The following is a 21,318-nucleotide window of genomic DNA, read 5'->3' as shown; positions in this document are numbered from 1 at the left end:
TCGTTGGATTATTAAGGATCCTTATTCATCATCATCAAGTAAAATATATGATTTATTTTTACAGGAATAGTCCATTTAGTAATCAAAGAGAGACGTAATAAACTAAAGAGTAGTTACTTATTTTTATATGTTGATGATTATTGTTTATATTTAATATCCTTTTTTTGTTTGTAAACAAGAAGAAAAAAAAAGTTCTAGTATCCCACATCGGATACTTCTTAAGGTGTGATGAGACAATATCTTCTATAAATACCAGATTAGTTTGCCTATTTCTAATTTAACTGGTTCCATATATTAAGCCTTAAAATCAAATGTTTAATTGAGTTTGTTTTTTTTAATCAAAAGTTAATTTATTTTAAAGATTCTAGTTACGGTTAGCTAAACTTATCCATAAATATTAATTGTAAATAAATGAATATATTAAAAATTTTAAACGATTGAAAGTTATAAATAATTAAATATTACTCAGACAAAATTATTTTTTATATTACTTATTATAATACTGGATTTAACATCAATTTTTAAATGATATGATTATTTTATATTAGTTTTGAGAAATGATTCAAATCTTTTATATCAATTTAGTAAAAATGATGTAAGTCTTATATCATTTTTTGTAACTGATGTAAACAAACATCAATTTTATTAATTGAAGCAAATTTTTATCTCAATCGATGATACAAATTATTTGCATCAACAAAATGTAAATCATTCATTACAGTGGTGTAAATTATTTTTGCATCATTTAAACATGATACAAATATATAAAATAAATGATGTAAATCAATCGTTTTTTTGTAGTGGTTATGGTTGACTTACAATTTTGATTTATATCATTTGTAAAATTGTTAACTCAAAATATTATTCAACATCATGGAAATTCTTTTTGTTTACAATAATACAAAAATTTATTCTTTTTGTTTTTATTTAATTCATATATTAATAAAAATAATTTTTACTGTTTTACTTATGTTTAATAATTTTTAATTAGTTATTTTATATTTTCCTAAATTATTATTTTTTATTATCATTTGAAATGAAAATAGGCATAGACCTAAATATGATAAGGTTGTAAATATTATGGCATGTATGTAGTTAATTTTTTAATTTGCAATGTAACAAAAAAGTTTAGTTAACTTTGTGTATATTAAAATTATTTTATTATTTATATATTTTTATTTTTATAATTTTGTGAAATATATTCACTGGTATTTTTAATAATTATAATCAAATAATACATACTGCAACATCTACCACAAAAATGTCACCAATTAGTAATTTTGATAAGATTAATAAATTATATTTTTATATCGATCCATTACATTGCTATTTTTACCCCATAATTTATACTACAAATTACATTGAATTATAATATTCTCTACAACTTAACTTCAATAAATCATGTTACCAATTAGGAGTCTAGAACGGAAAATAAAAGATGACTAGATAATAGGCAGATTAAACACTGTTTTCAAACTTGAAAAAATAATTGTGGTAAATGTCAATTTCGAAACTGGTAGTAGAGATAATTGGAAAGTTTTGAGAATTATTTGGAGAATATTTTAGAAAGTTTTTAAATAATTCATTTCATTATAAAATAAACAAAGGGATATCCAATCTTTTTTCCTACCATTAAAATAAATTAGACAGTCTCCAAGAGATAATAACAATTAAAATGAAAACGACTACACGAGACCAAAATTGGGAAGGAGAAACCACTTGAAGGCAAGTTAAGGTAAGGTGGGGGCGAACCATCATCCCATCGTGGTCTTCAAAACCAGTTGCGGGATTGCTAGAACCGTGGCAATATCTTGGATCAGCAAAATGTCACTTTTACCCTTTATCTTAATTTGTCTCTAACCCGTGAGCTATGTAGTCTCACCAGGGCAAAAAGGTCATTCAAGTCATCGACATCGAGCAAAACCATCAGCTCAAAGCATCTTGTTTTTTTTTTTTTTTTGTTGTTCACTTGGGACTTTGCGGCAGTTTTGTCTGTTTCTGTACTGTTATAAAACAACCCGTCGATTCCAATTCTATAAATTCATCTGCAAATATTTACAAACATCAAAGCCAAAAGAAAACAAATATCAAAAAAAGCGAAGCAACAAAAAAAAAAAAAAAGTGTTTAAATCTGAAGATGAGTGCAACGAGCAAGACATGGATGGTGGCTGCGAGCATTGGAGTCGTTGAGGCATTGAAGGATCAATTAGGCGTCTGTCGGTGGAACTACGTTCTCCGTTCTATGAATCATCATCTCCGTAACAACGTCAGACCCATCTCTCACACCACGAGATTCACCTCCTCCTCCTCCTCCTCTTCCGCCGCCGTTACTTCTGTCAGTAATTCGAAACAGGCTGAGGAATCACTCCGGACGGTCATGTACTTGAGTTGTTGGGGTCCCAATTGACGCGTACGGATCGACAAGAGTTTCTTGACATCTCTTGCAAAATTCCAAATCAGGTCACCGAATTCGTCGAAGAAGAATCTGGAGGAGTTTGCATAAGGCTGACTCGATTGGGTCCATTGCCAAGATGGTCTCACAAGGAGTTAAGCGACTCACTTTTGTTTACTGGCTGCAATGTATTACAGTATATAGTATACTCTCTACTTGTAAAGCCTTAAACGGCTCCTTAATCAGTCGATTAATCTAATTTCAAAGATCACAGAATTGATTCATCTTGATTCTAGTTACTTGCTGCAACTACGACACAATTATGAGTTTATGACTAAAATTACGTACTTTGAATCATCACTTTTACCGAGCGGAGACACAATTATCACTCAAAAGTCTTTTGATAAAATTACAAGATTGATCCAATACTGAGAGTGCTTATTAGCTTACATTTCTTTGTTGGCCCGTGTGATGTTTGTCCATTCCTCAGAGGAATGATTCCTCTTAACCTTAGAACTGAGTTTTACTGCATCGTACGAGGGGTTCCATTAACCGCTTGACGTGCCTTTTGTTATACATTTGCCTTGCATAATATAAGAGTCTTTTCATCAGCTAATCAATGCATGGAAGAATTCTTAGGTGCTATCAAAATTATTATCTTTGATTTCCCGACCCGCCACAAATGCGGATTGAGTTTCCTTATTTAGAAACATACAGTAGTACACTCGTTAGTATGATTAGCAGATAGATGATACAGAGTGCTCTGTTTTCAGTTTGGTAATGATTTGAGTCTGGAGACATGCTTGTCACAATTACTGAAGAAGAATAGTGTTAACAGCATGAGGTGCAGCTATGCTCATCAAGCAAGCACAAGATTTTCCATTAATGATGACGCTGTATGTTTCTTATTAACCGAAACACGGAGAAAGGGGAAGTCGCTGTATCTGTAATGATTAATGAATGACAAGCTCAAGTTTACAAATGTTGGTGATCTGCAGTAACTGATGGAGAGAAAAGTTGCAGATACTTTATAAAAATAATCAAATCTGATATGTTCATAGAGTGATAACAACCTTTTTGGTTGGTGATCTGCAGAAACTTAGAGAAACAACATCATGAACTGACAAAACTAATAACACTTGTCATTTGAAGTAGAGAATTACAAATGTTTTACACGGTCCTATTTTTCTTTCTATGTAACGATTTCAACTTTTTCGAATCTGTGTAAGCTAACATTTTTATTGTACAAAGCGGATAACCATCCTCTTGCACTTTTATGAATGCTGTTCTTTACAAAATAATCAAGAAACTCTGTATGTTAAAACCCTTCTTCTCTCATTATATTTTACAACCGCATTGCTCTCGCTGATCCCACTCTTTCCTCAACCTGCAAATTACGCCCATCAGGTTTTGACTAGTCATTATATAGCCAAGTGCAGACACAAGTAATAAAGAAACAGATGCGACTTGTGTTGGTAATTAACATAAATAGTAGCGCTTATTCAACAGACTTTCAGAAGAGTAAATATCTGGCATCAACTGCCACAGAACTAGTTTATATCGACTAAAGGAGCCGACAATAAATGATCTTTTCAGTCATACCGTTTCTTCTGTAGTATCTTTTGACTTGTTCTCGCTGAGGTAACGCTCAAAAGCTCCGTCTCCTCTGAGTACTTTTGCTGTGCATCCACGAGAAGCCTCTGAGCCTGTTGATTCCTCATCTACAATAACCGCGTCGATTCTTTCATCTCCTTTTTTATCATCTGGAATCTGAGAAAAATATGAAATAAGAAGTGTGAAGGCAAGAGTCATTTAGTAGCTAAACAATATTCGCCGTAGCTGAAGTACCTCAAACATGGCTTCAGTAAGAATGCTTTCAAGTAAGGCTCTTAGTCCCCTCGCACCTGTATTCTTCACCATCGCTTGCTTGGAAATTATCTCAAGCGCTTTCTCAGTAAAATGCAGCTTTACCTGAAAAAAATTGAATCAGATCATCCAGTCAGGAACCAAAAGGTCAAGTTTAAAACTTAAAACTAGATACTTTTTGCATGCAAGTCTTGGTAAGTGTATATTTCCAGGGAACGTACGTTGTTCATACTAAATAGTTTTTTGTACTGTTTCCCAAGAGCATTTTTGGGTTCTACTAGCACCTGTAGAGAAAAAGGAAAGGAAATATTAGCTACACTTAAATATGAGAAGGGCAAAAAAAAAATCAAGGCCTCAGAAAATGGCAACCACTATCTCACTTTGATATCAGTAGGTGTAATGGAGCAGCAACATGAGCAATCAAAGAAATGCACTAAAAGCTACAGGATCAAATAAGCTATGAAAATTTTGAAATTACCCGAATGAGCTGGTCTTCTGTTAGAGCTGACAAACTAACTAATATGGGAAAGCGTCCTACAAACTCTGGTATAAGGCCATATGCTGTCAGATCGGCACTCTCAACCTGAAATGCAGCCGGCATTCCAAAACTAAAGCTCTTTCCAGGAATGAGAAGTGCCTTAAATAGGGAAACAGATGCTCAAGAACTTTTTAAAGTAATTACCGATTCTAGCAAAGATGACGTTAATGCACCACTGGTCACTCCACTGGTAGCCATATTCGCACGAACAGGAGCTCCAAAACCAATTGATGAGTCTTGTCGTCTGGCATAACAATTGAGATGCTGATCAAAGTCAAAACATAACCACCAATGTATGTTCAACAAAAAGGAAGCATAATGAATTACCTATCCACAATGGTCTTCTCAAGGTCAACAAATGCTCCTCCACAGATAAAGAGAATATCTTTTGTGTCTATCTGTACATCATAGCATAGTCCAGTAATATCAATGGAATGATATGAACAAACAACACCTTTAGATGCGTAATAAAACTAAACAATTATAATTCAATGATAAAGTAACCAGTTCTAAACCTGTATATGGTCACCCCGTGGATGCTTCCTTGCTCCCTTTCCTGGAACATTTACGGTCTGGAAAAAAAGAGAGAGAAGAAGATCCAATGATCAGAAGAAGCAAAGCTTGAATCCAGAACAATTCTCTTCTGGAGAAAGAGCCTCAGAATGCTAACACATATGTCTACATTTTTTTTTTTGGTAAGAACACATATGTCTACATGGATTAGTAATTTATGTGATGTCGCGTTCATTAATGTCTTATTAATAACTTTTAGTCTCTCCTGTGGTATATTGCAAAGACCTTTTAATGAGGATCAATTCTAGAGACTTCACTATAACTCACTATGCAAGTGCCTCATGTCAAGTGAAGAATGATTCCAGTAGATGCATCAAAGTGTAAGAAAGCAATCAACTTACAGTGCCTTCTAGTAATTTCAAAAGTGCCTGTTGGACACCTTCACCAGAAACATCCCGGCTAATGTTTAAACTCTCAGCCTGCAATAGAGACAATCCACGAAGCGTAAAGCCCAATTATTTTTTTTCTTATTGAGTTCAGGAGTTATCATGTCATGCATACTGACCTTCTTCGTTATCTTATCAACTTCATCAATGTAGACTATTCCCTGCTGTGCTGCTTGCACATTGAACTCAGCGACCTACAAGTCATAAGGGAATCTTCTGAAATGCAACAAGATGGAAAGTGTTCTGGGAATATTAACCTCGACTTAGTCAGAAGTGGTACCGTTAATAGCTTATGAAGGATTGATTCAACATCGTCACCAACATAACCAGCCTGTAAAGACACCATACAACAACATATGAAATCATAATTCCAGGAGCTACACCTAATATGTTTAATGTGGATTCCAAAAAGCCACTGAAAGAATCAAGAATTTACCTGAGTCAGTGTAGTTGCATCAGCAATGACAAAAGGAACATTTACAAGCCGAGCTAAAGTCTTTGCAAGTAATGTCTTCCCTATTGTTCAAGAATCAAATAGACAATTATGTCAGAGTCAGCAAGGAGAGTGCATATGAGAAGTAAAGAATATAATATGATCGCAAACACACAAGTTCATACCAGAGCCAGTAGGCCCCATCAAGAGAACATTGCTCTTATCTAATTCTACATTATCGTCATCATCAATTGGTTGTGCTGCTGACCTAGTATTCAAGGTCCACAACGTCAGCTTCCAACACAAACCCTTATACACACAATAAACCATAACAGACTGAACGGTGTAATTCGTCCGATCATGTAACTAAGCCAGGTGAATCAACAACAATGGATGAGAAAGAACCAACCCTTTCTTCATAGAGGTATGATATATTCTCTTGTAATGGTTATAAACAGCGACAGAGAGCACCTACGATCAAAGTCAAAACCACCATGTCGTAAGTACTAAGTAACAAAACTGATGGCAGAACATGATCAGTGTATATTCAATGTTTAAGTGAAAAACAAGAACCTTTTTGGCACGGCTTTGGCCAATGACAAACTTGTCAAGCCATTTACAAATCTCCTTTGGAGTAGGAAAGTCTCTGCCTAAACTAGCTCCACCCCATCGACTAACGTCATTAGCTGGATCGGGTAAAGGAGAAGGATCCATTTTGACGGCACCGTTAGTGGCTGGAGCAATGTTGTTAGGAGGAGAAGCGTTCAAAGGATGAGGAGGATGAGGAGGAGGAGGAGACCAATCTTCAGGTGGCTCAGCACCGTAAGATCTGAGTGTATCCCAAAATGAAGATCTAAGTTTGTTTCTGTAATTGAATCCTTGATTTGGATCCTTTGAATGCTGTTGTTGTTTCCTAGTTGATTTGGAAGTAGTAGTGGTAGTATTGTTCGTGGTTGGTGATTGAACACGACCGATCTCAATGAAGGTACCTTGAAGAGGAGAGACACCACGAGGGTTGAATCCATAAGCAGTTTTACAAGTCGGACAGAAATTAACAGACTGGAAACTGGTTTTACTATCTTCGTCGCCGTCGCCGGAGGAGGAATCAGATTCATCAGGGCGTTGAAGAAGACTAGAAGAAGGGAACTGACGGTTGGAGAAGAGAAGATCCATTTGCTTAGAGCAACGTGGACAATTCGGCTCTGCTCTCAACTTCCGTCGTGTCACAGGTACCGGAAAATCATCTCCTTCTCCTCCTCCGCCACCTTGTTCCGATTTGAATCGTTCTTGAATACGGCGACGAGGCGATGATGATCCCAATTCAAGAGAATGAAGACGCGTTTGTAGAGGTGAAACAGAACGAGCATGTAAAGCTAGAGACTTTAGATTCCTCCATCTCCAAATTCCAGACATTTGAATTGATTTGATAACAACAACAAAAAACAAAGATGTGTATGTATAACCGTATGTGTCAAACAGACAAAACAGAATCAGCAACGCAAAAACCCAGACACGAGATCGGAATCAAAGAGATATGTCTTGTCTGCATCAGCTTCAATGATGTTTTTTTTTTGTGTGTGTGTGTGTCGTGTATATATATATATATACGTTATTGTAATCTGTCTGAAGAATTTAATGAAGAAGCGTTAGGTTAGAGATTAGAGATCGAAGTGGGGAGACCTTTTTAAATCCATCAATTTGGAGAAGAGACGATAAAAACGGAGAAAAGTGAAGACGAAAGAGAAAACGATAGACTCGGAGAGAAAAAAGACGAAGCACACACATCTATCTCATCTCTCCCTCTCTCTCTCTTCACGTTTGGTGGAAGTGCGTGCACATGGGGACACGTGTAACACAATTCTCTTACTACCTCCACGCGCCGTCGTCGTCACATATGGCGGAGCAATTACTGAATCAATTCGTCTCCGCCGCGATCTCAAAGTCGACGCATTTTAATCATTTGAAGCAAGTTCAGAACTTTCTGATAGTTTCGGGACTAAAGGATTCACCTTTCCTCTGTTTCAAGCTTCTTCGTTTTTGTACTCTTCGTCTCTGTAACCTCTCTTACGCTCGTTTTATCTTTGATCGTTTCTCTTACCCCAATACGCATCTCTACGCCGCCGTTTTAACTGCTTACTCTTCTTCTCTCCCACTTCATGCATACTCAGCTTTCTCCTTCTTTCGTCTTATGGTTAGTCATTCTTATCCTCGTCCTAATCACTTCATCTACCCACTTGTTCTTAAGTCTACTCCACATCTCTCCTCTGCTTTTTCAACTCCTTTGGTGCATACCCACTTGTTTAAATCCGGGTTTCATCTCCACGTCGTTGTTCAAACTGCTCTTCTTCACTCCTACGCTTCCTCTGTTTCTCACATTCCTCTTGCAAGACAACTGTTCGACGAAATGTCTGAGAGAAACGTTGTTTCCTGGACTGCTATGCTTTCTGGGTATGCTAGGTCTGGTGATATATCCAATGCTGTTGCTCTCTTTGAAGATATGCCTGACCGTGAAGTTCCTTCTTGGAACGCTATTCTTGCTGCTTGTTCTCAGAATGGTCTTTTCGTTGAAGCTATTTCTCTATTTGGACGGATGATCAATGAGCCTCATATTCGTCCTAATGAGGTAACTTTAGTTTGTGTCCTCTCCGCTTGTGCTCAAACTGGTACGCTTCAGCTGGCTAGAGGGATTCATGCTTTCGCATACCGTCGTGATCTTTCCTCTGATGTGTTTGTTTCGAATTCTTTGGTCGATTTGTATGGAAAATGTGGTCACTTGGAGGAAGCAAGCTCTGTTTTTAAGATGAGTTCAAAGAAAAGTTTAACAGCTTGGAATTCTATGATCAATTGCTTTGCCCTCCATGGTAGAGGCGAAGAAGCTATAGCAGTGTTTGAAGAAATGATAGAGTTGAACAGTAATGGTATCAAACCAGATCACATTACTTTTATTGGTCTTCTCAACGCATGTACTCATGGGGGTTTGGTTTCAAGAGGCCGTGCTTATTTCGATCTCATGACAAAAAGATTCGGTATTGAGCCACGGATTGAGCACTATGGCTGCCTAATAGATCTTCTAGGCAGGGCTGGTCAGTTCGAAGAAGCATTGGAAGCTATCTCCACAATGAAGATGAAAGCAGATGAGGCAATTTGGGGATCTTTGCTCAACGCTTGTAAGAAATATGGCCATTTGGATTTGGCTGAAGTTGCTTTGAAAAATCTGGTTGCTCTGAATCCTAACAATGGAGGTTACATTGCTATGATGGCGAATTTATATGGAGAGATGGGTAAATGGGAAGAGGCACGCGAAGCTAGAAAGAGGATCAAGCACCAAAATGCTTATAAAACCCCAGGTTGTAGTTGGATTGAGATCGATGAAGAGGTCCATCAGTTCTATTCTCTTGACAAATCGCATCCAAAGAATATAGAGATATATATGATGCTTGACAGCCTCATCTCTTTCTGATTCTCCATTTGACTTGACAAAGCTGCACTCTACTTTCTAAAAAAACCTTCCTGCAAAAAAATTTGATTTGCACTGGATATATGGCTTCACAGAAACTGCAGAAGCTAGATACTTTGTCTCTGATACACAAAAGCTGGTACGGTAATGTTATGTACTTTTTGGCTATGGTATAAGAAGAGGAACTATTAGGGTGATATTCCAGTAGAAACTATGTTGCTTGTTAAGAAAGTAAGTCTTTGAGTTTCACTCTCACTTATTTAGTTGAAATGAAGCTAATTTTTATGTGCTTCCAGCGATGATTTAATAGTTAACTCCCCAATTTGCCTGTTCCTTTTTATTTTCCAGGTCCATGGAAGATTAAACTTGGCGAGAGGGGAAATCTCTTATATACTATGCATCGGTACTTGTTAGTTATGATCTTTACGCTTTCTAACATTTTCTTGTGTAAGATAAAGAAGTGTTATATAATTTATTAGCGTTTTCGATTACACAGATTTTACAGACATCAAACACAATCCTGGATTCAACCAGAGTTCTTTTTGTGACTAAGCAGAACTGAGTTTGCCAGTTTGGTCCTCTTGGAACGCAATGTCAACAACCCTTGGACCCTTAACTTTGTCTGGGGAAAGCTTGTTGATGGTAATGGTGAGTACTCCGTTATCAAGCTTGGCTTTGACGGAGTCCAAATCAACATTATCAGGCATCCTAAACTGTCTCCAGAACTTGCCATGTGACCTCTCCACTCTATGCCAATGATCTCCTTCTTTCTCCTCCTCTCTTTTCCTCTCACCGCTTACTCGCACAACTCGTTTCTCCTCCACTTCTATCTTCACCTCATCCTTCTTCATTCCTGGTACATCGAGCCTGATCACATGCTCTTCTGGTGTTTCTTTCCAGTCTACTCGTACAGGAGACAGAGCCACGCTCTGATCCCTCTCAATACCCAATGGGATTTGCTCCAAGACTCTGAAAGGATCAGGAAACCGATCTCGCCAGAGATCAGCTAGTAGACTTCCCGGAGTGTCGAATGCAGATGGCAAGGACCCTTCAGTTGTTTTGATCTTTCCGAGGAACAGATTTAAAAAGAAAAGACTTAACATAGGAAGATAGATTTGCTTCATGTTTTGGTTAGAGCTTTCTTTTCTTGTAGATTGGGTAAATGGAGAGTGGTGACAAATGGTTATTACTTCTAGACTTCTAGTGATGACCTTGATGTTTGTTCTCTTCTCTATGAAGGTTAATGGTGCAAGTCTGTGGTCAATATATAGATGCGTCTTATGAAGTGAATAATGCTGCAGATTCTCGAACACTCTTGCGTCTTTATTTGTTATCCTTTTGTATTTACTGAATTATTGACCGAGAAATTGAGAATGTTCTACTCAGAAGCTTGGTGGTTTAAGACTTCAAGGGTCTTCTTTTCTGTAATGTTCCGGACACTTCTGTCAGTATATATAGTGAAGTCCTTAATGCATATAATTAGTATTTTGTAAAAGACCCAAGATATAGGCCCATGATGGGAAGCATGCTCCATTTTTGGAGTTTTTAGGTATGCTTCATTGCCTATTCTTTACTCTATTGTCTTATTCTGCATTGCGTGGTCCAAAAGACTCCAAAGTTCAAACTATACATTACTCAGAAAAAACAAAACGGTATTGATAAGTTTTCTGATTCTTAAATGTACCATATCAAGTATCAACTATACAGCGGGAAAATTACACTTCAGAATCAGAAGACTTAACAATACAAGTTTGAAGTGTACTACTTATCCTTTCTTTTGCTCTTTTAACTTGTAACACTGAAAATATATGTTGAACCAAATCGGGATATGCACAAAATTATCATATAAAATCTGGAGAACCCATGTATATGTTGCTATAATGTAAATTGACAACAATAGTATTATATAATTGTTTCTCTAATTGGAACACGAATAAAAGACACAATCTCTCTGATCAGTGACCTCTACCTGACTTCTGCAACTTTCTTGTACTCCCTGTTGAAGCTTGCTCTTTTTGCTTGTCTGTTTCTTCACCATCTTCATTGTCAAAAACAACCCAAACCATACTGATTTTGGTCTCAGCTGGAAATAAGAAAAGACTGGTTGATGAAAAATCCGTGAAATGGTTTTCTTGTTTTCGTTCATTGCAGGTGACTGGATCACTTAGGTTGGTGGAGACAGAGAAATTTCTTTTGCCTCCATAGCTTGAGCATTCCTCTAGTGCTACGATATGATCCATTGTAATGGCTTGCACAGATGGGTAATCCAAGCTTTTCAAACCGGGGAATCCTCTACACTTTTCATATAGTAAGCGGAGATCTTGAATCTGCTGAGAAGCTTTCTTCAACATTCCGCAAGCTAAATCTCTTGCGGGTCTTGAGAGATCAAAGAGCATGTTAACCAGTGCGGCTATCCCATCGGAATACGTCATGTAGACTTGGAAACTCTCTTTCAAGATGTTGCCTGTAGCTGCTTGAACCAGGTTATCTATAGGCCAGGCATAATGAACCGGTGAACACTTCAACACCTGTGCAATGAACTCCTGGCACTTCGGTAAGATGTGGAACACCAGATCCATGGACTTCTCTTTGTAACGACTAAATTTTGTACCACCAGACATAACAGGTTCGAGCTTACCAGCTTGGTTGATGATCCATCCAACTCTTTCTTGGAGATAAGCTACATAGTTCTGCAGAAAAACAAAGGATGGAGGATCTGAGCTCATCATGAACCAGCAGCAACCTATTTGGAGATGACCAGAGGTGTGTGCAATATGCAATTGCTGCTCGATACTTCGACTGCTACCACGCAAGAGACGGTGGAAAAGTAACAGAGTTTTACCGGCGACTAAGCAATCTCTTGTCTTAGCTAGACGGCGTGAGACCTGCTCAGCAAGAAAAGGAATGGAGCCCGGGGTGTTAGAGACAAGAAAGAGTATCTCGTGCATGGTTTTGTCATCAACAGGACAATCATCATGGCTGGTGGCTCGAACCACTGCCACTTCAATGTCAAAAAACGCTTTTTCATTGTAGTTTTGTACAATAGCTCTGCCAATAGATGCATGATCCTTGGCGAGGCCAAGAACTTGCCGAAGCTTGGAAGATAAATCAAGCCTCATTGATATCTACGGACTAAAATGATACTATTGGATGTTGCAAGTCTTATTAGAACTGTTTCTGTAGTGAAGTCTATATATATACATGATTATACGATTAGACAGGAGAGACAAGAGGAGAAAGTTGCCAATAAAAGAAATAAATACCCCAAGAAATAGTGGTGAGGAATCAGATCTTTTCTTTCAACTTAAAGTAAGGAATTATCCTTGCAAATATTATTAAACAGGGCTTAGGTCTCATGAAAGTCAAACTCACTTTAGACAGATGCTCTAAGAGCTTTATGACTAAAATAGAACATCCACAAACATATGTTTCTGCTTTCTTATTTAAGAGCAGAGTGACTATGGTATCAACATGAGATTTTTTTTACCAAACCTGATCATTCACTATAAGAATTTTGGAAATTTGCATGTACCAAAGCTGATCAATCACTACGATTCATATCAGAGGTAGAGATAAAAGGGAAGGGCGAATAGTCTCTGTTCACTCCATCAGGAGTCGAGGATTCTCACTCTATCGAGCAGACCTTCAGAATTCAGATCCATGTTTAAAATATATAAGGAGTGAGTCAGAATGCACCCACGAGGCTCTAACTCTTGTTGTTTTCTGGATAAAAATGAATAAACAAACATTTCTCAAGAGTCAACTCCACAAAAGTTATTTCTTTTCCTGTGTGGGGAAGAAGAGAACCTCATTCTACAAGAATCTGATTCTGCATCAAACTCTTTTGCTATTTTCAATGTCCAATATACCTGAGGACATTCCTGCAGGAAGTGACCTGTTTTTTCTTCCTTGGTTCCGCTGACCGAAATGTAAGCGTGTCATATACGTGTAATTAAACTCACTAGCTAACTAATATCAGAAAAGAAAATAAATAGATACATACTAAGCCCAAGTAGCTGAAGGCACTAGGTTTGTTTGATTGCCATATCACAAAGTAATTTTCATATCTTTAAAAGGGAGATACCCTTACTGCACGTAACTATCAATTGAAAACAAAACTTGCATGTGCTTCATCGTGTAAGGTACAACCCTTTATATAGACAACCATGGAATTCTGAAAGGTAGGAACGTACCAGATAGCCACTTCCACTTAACATCACCAACGAAATTTATTTTCTTATGTGGAGAGAAAACAAAACAAGAACAGAACAAGGAATATAACTAATCCAAAATGGTTCCAACACAATCATAACAAAGGTGCAAAAACTTACTGCAAACATTTGAACAGCCTATTATAGTATAACATCTCAAATACGTGACTGTTTTTATGATCGTAGAAGTACAAATGTTAGACTGAACTCAGCATTTCACCTTTGTTTTATATACAAAATATGGTGCAAGAAATGGTAGTCACTGTGCTGCAGTAGCTACCCAAATAAAGCTCGTCAAAGGCCTGCACATCATCTTTCAAAGGCAATACATCCCGACTATTTGAGAGGCTTCATTCCCTGAAAACTCAGAAAAAAAGTTCTTCAATTTAGAAAAGTTGTTCATTCCCTACAAAATAATGCTGCAACCACCGCCTATGTCCTATGAGTAGATAGAGTAACCGTAGAAGTAAGGAGGGAGATGGGATAGAAAGAAGGCAAGCATGCATTTCAAGCATATCTACATATAGACTTGTTTCCAGGAGGCAGAACCAATAAAAACATGGTTTCAGATTGCTTTATCGCAAGATAAAATTCTAAGGACCTTTCAATGAAAAACAGAGAATACACTTTGCACCATGACTACCTCATTGGCATACTCCTAATAACAGAGGATTCGGATTGATAAAAGAATGAAAACAATACCTTGGCTGCTCTCATGCTATTGAGTGCCATACGAAGACCATCATGGGAGAGTATCAAACGAGATAAGCCACCAGTGCTCAAACTTCAAAAAACCAAATAGTAAGGTTGACTCAAAGTTAGGCCAATGACAACTACACTTAGAGAATTACAGATTCAAAGAGTGATTTGTTACCCAAGCAATTTGGCAGAATCGGCAATAGAACCGTCAGAAGCAGAAACAACATCAAGCAAAGCTTGCATTCCCTGTAACAAATTACAATTGTGTATTTGAGTCAAAGCAAAAGGTAAAGGGAAGATAGGAGGAGCTAGAGGAGGAGTTCATCATACAGGTACAAATTTAGGATTGTTGGGACCAATCTGTGAACCAGAAGAAGTTCTGATAGTGGACTTAGGAGGTAGAATCTGAAGAAGCTCAGGAGGAGGAGCATACGCATCAAGGTCCACTTTGTTCCTCACTGATAACAAAAAAAAAAAAGCAAAATTTAAAATCAAATTGGAGAAGTTAAAGTTCCAAAGAATGAAACTTGGGGAGAGGAGAAGGAACCGAGACCTTTGATGGCGAGAAGCGTGCGAAGACGATTCAAAGCAGAAGCACGATTCTTGTGCTGTGAACGATCCTCGACTGCCTGAGCTACGATTCCGGTGGGGAGATGTTTAAGACGCACGGCGGAGTCACGCTTGTTCCGGTGTTGTCCTCCAGGTCCTGAAACTCTAAATGTCTCTAATCTACACTGCTTCATCAACTCTTCATCCGTACATTTCAAGTAATTAGGACTCTGAACACCCGAAACAACAGTGACGGAATCGTTAACGCCGGTTATGTCGCCACTGCCGCTTCCGCCGCTGTCGGACGATGAATAACGGAGGATCGAGCGTAACCGGTTGCTGAATCCATCGGATGGAATAATAGTTCGTCGATAGTGGATAACAGAAGGAGGCGAGATAGACGGGACAGTGAGACGGAGGAGAAGAGGGAAGCGAGCGGCTATGGCCAGGATCGCCATGGTAGTAGAACCACGGCGACGGGATTGGTTTCGGGATGATGACGTCTCCTAGTCTCAGCCCGGCCCATTAAGTGGATTTGGCCCATTTATGTAACACTACTTTACTCGCATACTATTTTGTTGAATATGTTATTTGTCATGTACACACTTTTTTTTTTCTTTTTCTCTTTTTTTCAGACACAATACAAAAATATTAATTGTATCAAAAAATTTCATATATCTATTTGAATTCATCAACGTTATTATGTACAAGTAGAATCATTGTTTGGAAAAAAAAAAAAAAGTAGAATCATTGTTACATGGATGGGTACATTAGTTAGGACCCCAACAGCTCAAGTACATAACCGTTCTAAGAGAGTCTTCAGCTTGCTTGGCCTTGTTGTCATCCTTAACGGAGGCAGCAGCGGTGGCGGACGAAGAAGAGAACCTGTTCGCCTGATAAGCCGATCTCACGTTGTTCTTGATACGTTTATTCACAGATCGGATCAAGTAGTTCCACCGGCATATGCCGAATTGATCCTTGGACGCTTCCAAGGCTCCGATGCTTGCTGCCACCAACCATGCTTTGCTAGTTGAACTCATCTTTTTTTTTTTTTGGAATGGAGAAAACTCTTTAGTTTATTAAGTTTTGTAAAAATGGAGAGTTGTGTTGTGTGTTGTGAAGTTAGATAATGAAGAAGATGAGATTTGATGGGTCTTGTTATATACAGAGAGAAGCTGATAAAAGAAGCCGCAAGTTAAAGTGAAAACCAGATGCTTTCTCCCACAGGAATTTTTCCAAAGTACATGTCGTGTGGGCAAGTGAATTAGTTGGTACTTGGTGGTAGTTTACCTTCGTGTCCACATGAGAGCAAAATGGATAAGGGTCATTATTGACTCTTCAAAGATTATGGATTATACCACAAGTGTCGGGCTATGCGTACCTTGTTTCGGTTACTATTTGGCCCTCACGTTTTTTGTTCACCTTAAGAAATTTTTAGCTACTCAAAAAATGGTAAAATTTGCCGACAAAATAAATAGTAAAATCTAATAATTAGATCCGTTTACATTGTTGAAAAGGAGGGCATAATGAGGTTGTTTTTTATGTTCACACAATATAATTGCATTATTCATTTATACAAAATAGTTCCCAAATAATTCCCAAATTGTGCCAAAATGGCTAAACATAAAGATAACAAAGGGTTTGTTTCCATCATTTTTTCAATCGAAAACCCTCAATATATATGTCATGGCAAGCTAACACAAACACACTCTACCAAATTGTCTAAACATTTTAATTTAGTCTCCTTTTAAATAATTCGAGAGATTCAAGTATATAGATTCTTAGAAGTAGACTCGCATATATTTTATTTTTATTTTTAAGAACTGTTTGGAGAATTACCTTACGTTTGTTAATTGCTTTTTCTTTTTTGAAGTATAATCAAACACTTCAAAATGAATATAAATATTATGTAGTTAAGAACTGAACTAGAAAACTTGTTACATAGGTTTGTTTTATACATATGAATATCTGATAATCAAAGATCAGGACCATAACATCTCCTCCACCAAACAAAAGGCTCCACGCTCAAACAGTATCCAGGTTCTGATTAAAAAAAAACAAAATTTACTCAGTAATGATTCTGAAAGTGAAGTATGAAATAACTAGAACCTTGAATACTAATACAAGAACACCAAGAAATCAGTAAACTGAACTTTATTAAGAATTTCCCAAACAACTATCTTACAAGCTTGTTTGATCAGTTTTATGCAACACCACAATAGCTAGTTTGCCACTGAAACAATCCTAATCTACCCAACCTTACCTGCACAGCAACAACTATGCTCACTCTTTATTCATTCACCAATGAAACCCTCAAGCAATATTACTTCTCTTTCATAGATCTAAACACACACTTTTCTCTCTGTCAAAGTGCTAACCAAACAAGGATGTGAATTGCTTCTCTTTTATAGACAGCAAAAATCTTCACCACACTCTTCTTTATCCAGCAAATCCTCCTATGCACCATGTCCTTCAAGAACCTCTCTTTGTCCAATGAGTCATAGGAGAAACCTCATCATTATGTTGACTTCAACACTCCACTTGCTTGTATCTTCCAACAGACACCTTTTAGCCTGACACTTTTTTCGCCCATGATCAATATCTCCACGCTCAATGCATCACACTGTCTTCAAGGTGTTGTGCTGGCAAAGAAAACTTGACACTTTCCCGCTTCGTCTGAAGTCCTTCAAGTACACTCTGCGACAGCTTGTAACTTTCCCGCTTCGTCTGAAGTCCTTCAACTACACTCTGCGACAACTTGTAACTCGTACAGATCCTCTGTTTCTTCAATCTCCCCCTTTTTATCTGAGTGTGTGCCTCAAGCTTCCTGTAACAAGTTAGTGTGAAGACAAGGAGACAAGGGAGAAACTAAACCAAGTACCATCAAGATTACTTAAATACTTCAGTGTAGAAAAAGGTTCAATACATAACCGAATAGAAACAACCGGAGAAGAGTTCTGCAGCCATAAATGCAATACATAACCGTTAGAGAGTTTCAGACTAAAAACAACCAACAAGTCCTACTCCTACTTATACTACTCCCCCTACATACGAGCATACACTAACTTCTTCAGCCACTCTCGGTCTCATCACCGTCTTCCTCATCTTCTGGATCACCCTCACCCTCAGAGTAAACGATATCAAGATAATCTCCCCCTGCTTGAGTGCACAGACTCATATAAAAACAACCGATAAATGATCAGATAGAGTAAGTAAGGAGAGAGACTTACCTGCAAGACGCTCCATCATGAGTTTGGTGAAGTCATGCAAGTGGCGAACATCTGACAGAAGTGTGAGTGGAGTCTAAGAGGGCAAAAGTTCCTTTGGTTCAATCTTGAACTTAGCAGGAGCAGCAGAAGTAACATCATCGGGAAGAGCAGGAACAATGCGTTGAAAACGCAGAAGCTGATCGATGAAATTGGGAAGGATGAGACGAACATTGGAGGAGGCATTCGCGACCATAGAGCTGTAGGCACAGATCTCATCAAAGACCAATTTCCCAAAGTTAAAACGACAACCTTTGAGAATCATGAACAGGAGTGTAGACCGCTCAGCGGACATAGAGCTTAGGTTCATAGTGGGCATCCAGTTCTGACAACAGATCTTCTGAAGCATAGCCACCATATCTCCCATCTCCTTTTTGCTGCGAAGCTCCCAAGTACGAATTCGACCATCAATTAGGAAAGTGACAATGTCATCAAGGCTGTCAAGAACTTGGATTTGAGTCGCATTCAGAGGATATGGCTCATTGGGAAGCTGGTACATGGTATTAACGTCGGTGGAGGGACCTCAACAACATCCTCCATAGCAGGCTCAGACTTGGGATGCGTCGAAACATCAGTGACATCTTCAAGATCATCACGAGGAGATGAGCGAGTGGAACCACATCGAGGCAACCGATGAGTGGGAACTGATGGAAGTTTAATCTTCCCCTGAGATCCGGAAGCGCGAGTACACGAGCGCTTGGGTGGAGGGAGAGACGAAGGTTGACGCTTGGTATTCTTGGAGCGAGAGACACCAGGTTCGGTTTTAGGAACAAGCGGAGGTACTGCTGAAGGAGGAACATGAGCAGCAGAAGGAAGTTCAGCAGCAGCATTGGTATCATCAACGCCAATATCTAAGGAGACGGGTTTGTCGTGATCCATGAGTAAGTGGAGACAAGATCTATGTGTGAAGGAAGTTTCAAGTACAAAGTACGATGTGGTCAACAGAGAGACAAAACGAAAGCGGCACAAGGAGAAATGGATTAGGTTTGAGACAGTCTCCCAATTAAATAGCCACCTGAGACACTTAACACACAAGTGAGATACATCCATGGGCCTGAAGGATTTTCAGAGCAACCCGACAAACTCGGCCCAAACACAAAACCAAAACCCAACAAAAAGCAACAGTGTTTATACACACAACTTAATGAGATAAAAAAAACACATTCTTTGATATCAATGTTTAACACGAAAACTATGATAACAATAAATGTGACATCTCATCAAGGCATCCTCAGACAAAACAAAATGTTTTTTTTTGTTTATATATATATATATATATGATAAATGTCTGAAATTCAAAGAATAACACAGAACACCAACAGACAAGAGGATGAGGATACCACACCTGAGTCCTATGTCTGAGGTCAGACAGACGGATTCCCAAATAAAGGGTTTGTACAGCTGCTGTGAGTTTAGAAGATGAAAAATATCAGCTGCTTAGCTCAAAGAGATGTCCAACATACTCAATGATCTCAACAGGCTAGACTACACTCATCATACTCAACCGGAACAGATCCTCATGATGTGAAGCCAAAATCATGGCGAGGGGGGTTAATGGGTTGATGTAATGAAGAAAACACATAGATACACAAGAGTATTTTTTTTTTTTTTTTTAATCTAGGAAAATCAAAGAAAAGAGAAAGAACACCAACCTCTTTCCTGCCGACTCATACACTTTTGAGTTTTTTTTTTTTTTTTTTTTTTTTTTTTTTTTTTTTTGTGTGTTTCATCCAACCTTTTTGGAAACGTTGTAGGGAGAACATGATGAGCAGCTGTTTTTCTGAAAAGACTTGCCAAAACAGAGGTTTTAATTATTCATAGATAAAAAATGAACAAGGAGCTGTGCAAACCTGTACAGGGAACCTACAGCATGAGTCTCAAACATATACACACATTAGTGATCACACAACCCAATTGAAGTTTGAAGATGTGAGAATGTGTTTAAATCCAAGGGTTTGGTAAAAATATCAGCAAGTTGTTTATCTGAGGACACATGAGAGATCTCAATTACCTTGTTCTCAACAAGTTCACGGATAAAGTGATGCCTAATGTCTATGTGCTTAGTGCGAGAGTGTTGAACGGGTTCTTTGAGATATTGATAGCACTTTCATTGTCGCAGTAAACTAAGGGGGTTGAGGATACAATACCATAATCAGATAGCATTTGTTTCATCCACATGAGCTGAGTGCAACAACTCCCCATGGCAATGTATTCAGCCTCTGCAGTAGACATAGTCACACAAATTTGCTTCTTGTTGTGCCAGACGATGAGATTATTCCCAAGAAAGAAACAACCTCCAGACGTGCTTCGTCGATCATCAAGATTTCCTGCCCATCAGAATCACAAAAACCTGCAAGATTTGAGTTAGTTTGCTTAGAATAGAGCAGACCTCGATCAGTTGTTCCCTTGACGTATTTGATGATTCTTTTGACAACATTCAGATGAAACATCCTTGGATCAGCTTGATTTCAAGCACATACACCAACACTGAAGCACAAATCTGTCCGAGTAGCGGTGAGATAGAGAAGACTACCAATCATAGCTCTGTAGAGCTTTTCATCGACCTTTTGACCAGCAGAGTCCTTTGAAAGCTTGGTTGTCGAACTCATGGGAGTTCTGGCTGACTTGCTCGTTTGCATTATAAATCTATGAATTAAGCTCTTTGCATATGTTGATTGAGAGATATGAATTCCACTGTCACTCTGTTTGATTTGCAACCCCAGAAAATACTTCATCTCGCCAACCATGCTCATTTCAAATTCCCTGGTCACTTCTTTTACAAAGGTCTTCACAAGTCTTGGATTAGTGCTTCCAAACACAATATCATCCACATAGATCTGAACAATGAGGATGTTTGAACCTTCTTCATAGATGAATAGTGTCTTGTCTACACTACCTCTCTTAAACCCATTTTCAACTAGGAACAAGGTGAGTCGTTCATACCATGC

General features: G+C 38.2%; 5 protein-coding genes and 2 pseudogenes across 8 annotated transcripts; 2 read left to right on the top strand and 5 right to left on the bottom strand.

Moving 5' to 3' along the window:
• Window positions 1–1,966: 1,966 nt before the first annotated feature.
• LOC109128774 (uncharacterized) lies at window positions 1,967–2,676 on the top strand. Its single transcript, XM_019235724.2, has one exon. The coding sequence runs from the start codon at window positions 2,138–2,140 to the stop codon at window positions 2,405–2,407; it is 270 nt and encodes an 89-aa protein (XP_019091269.1). The 5' UTR covers window positions 1,967–2,137; the 3' UTR covers window positions 2,408–2,676.
• An 837-nt stretch (window positions 2,677–3,513) lies between these two features.
• On the bottom strand, window positions 3,514–9,489 carry LOC104741928 (CLP protease regulatory subunit CLPX3, mitochondrial). The gene is made up of 15 exons (XM_010462861.3): window positions 6,762–9,489; window positions 6,598–6,659; window positions 6,374–6,456; window positions 6,192–6,271; window positions 6,036–6,086; window positions 5,875–5,949; window positions 5,711–5,788; window positions 5,312–5,368; window positions 5,124–5,194; window positions 4,941–5,040; window positions 4,737–4,841; window positions 4,480–4,542; window positions 4,241–4,363; window positions 3,995–4,162; window positions 3,514–3,779 (listed from the first exon to the last, which is right to left on the bottom strand). The coding sequence occupies exons 1-15, from the start codon at window positions 7,599–7,601 to the stop codon at window positions 3,738–3,740; spliced, it is 1,998 nt and encodes a 665-aa protein (XP_010461163.1). The 5' UTR covers window positions 7,602–9,489; the 3' UTR covers window positions 3,514–3,737.
• On the top strand, window positions 7,659–11,119 carry LOC104741925 (pentatricopeptide repeat-containing protein At1g33350 pseudogene; annotated as a pseudogene). Of its 2 annotated transcripts, none has more exons than XR_015580863.1 (3): window positions 7,659–9,876; window positions 9,994–10,054; window positions 10,142–11,119. The product of XR_015580863.1 is annotated as a pentatricopeptide repeat-containing protein At1g33350 pseudogene, transcript variant X2 (transcript). The 2 variants fall into 2 exon arrangements; XR_015580862.1 differs by having other exon boundaries at window positions 7,810–9,876; window positions 9,994–10,048.
• LOC104741927 (22.0 kDa heat shock protein pseudogene) lies at window positions 10,084–10,769 on the bottom strand (annotated as a pseudogene). The gene has a single exon (XR_015580864.1). The product of XR_015580864.1 is annotated as a 22.0 kDa heat shock protein pseudogene (transcript).
• Window positions 11,120–11,474: 355 nt separating the features above from the next.
• Window positions 11,475–12,867, bottom strand: LOC104741924 (putative clathrin assembly protein At1g33340). The gene has a single exon (XM_010462856.3). It carries the CDS (start codon window positions 12,762–12,764, stop codon window positions 11,601–11,603), a length of 1,164 nt encoding a protein of 387 aa, XP_010461158.2. The 5' UTR covers window positions 12,765–12,867; the 3' UTR covers window positions 11,475–11,600.
• Window positions 12,868–13,907: 1,040 nt separating this feature from the next.
• LOC104741923 (uncharacterized) lies at window positions 13,908–16,122 on the bottom strand. Its single transcript, XM_010462855.3, has 5 exons — window positions 15,109–16,122; window positions 14,886–15,013; window positions 14,731–14,801; window positions 14,559–14,640; window positions 13,908–14,213 (listed from the first exon to the last, which is right to left on the bottom strand). Exons 1-5 carry the CDS (start codon window positions 15,560–15,562, stop codon window positions 14,193–14,195), a joined length of 756 nt encoding a protein of 251 aa, XP_010461157.1. The 5' UTR covers window positions 15,563–16,122; the 3' UTR covers window positions 13,908–14,192.
• Window positions 15,760–16,251, bottom strand: LOC109128773 (uncharacterized). Its single transcript, XM_019235723.2, has one exon. The coding sequence runs from the start codon at window positions 16,142–16,144 to the stop codon at window positions 15,875–15,877; it is 270 nt and encodes an 89-aa protein (XP_019091268.1). The 5' UTR covers window positions 16,145–16,251; the 3' UTR covers window positions 15,760–15,874.
• Between the last annotated feature and the right edge of the window lie 5,067 nt (window positions 16,252–21,318).

The sequence above is a fragment of the Camelina sativa genome, chromosome 14 (assembly GCF_030686135.1).
Source record: "Camelina sativa cultivar CO46 ecotype springtype chromosome 14, ASM3068613v1".
In the NCBI taxonomy this organism is placed as follows: domain Eukaryota; kingdom Viridiplantae; phylum Streptophyta; class Magnoliopsida; order Brassicales; family Brassicaceae; genus Camelina; species Camelina sativa.
Note: the sequence above shows the minus strand (reverse complement) of the source record. Positions and strands in the feature narration are given on the sequence as shown.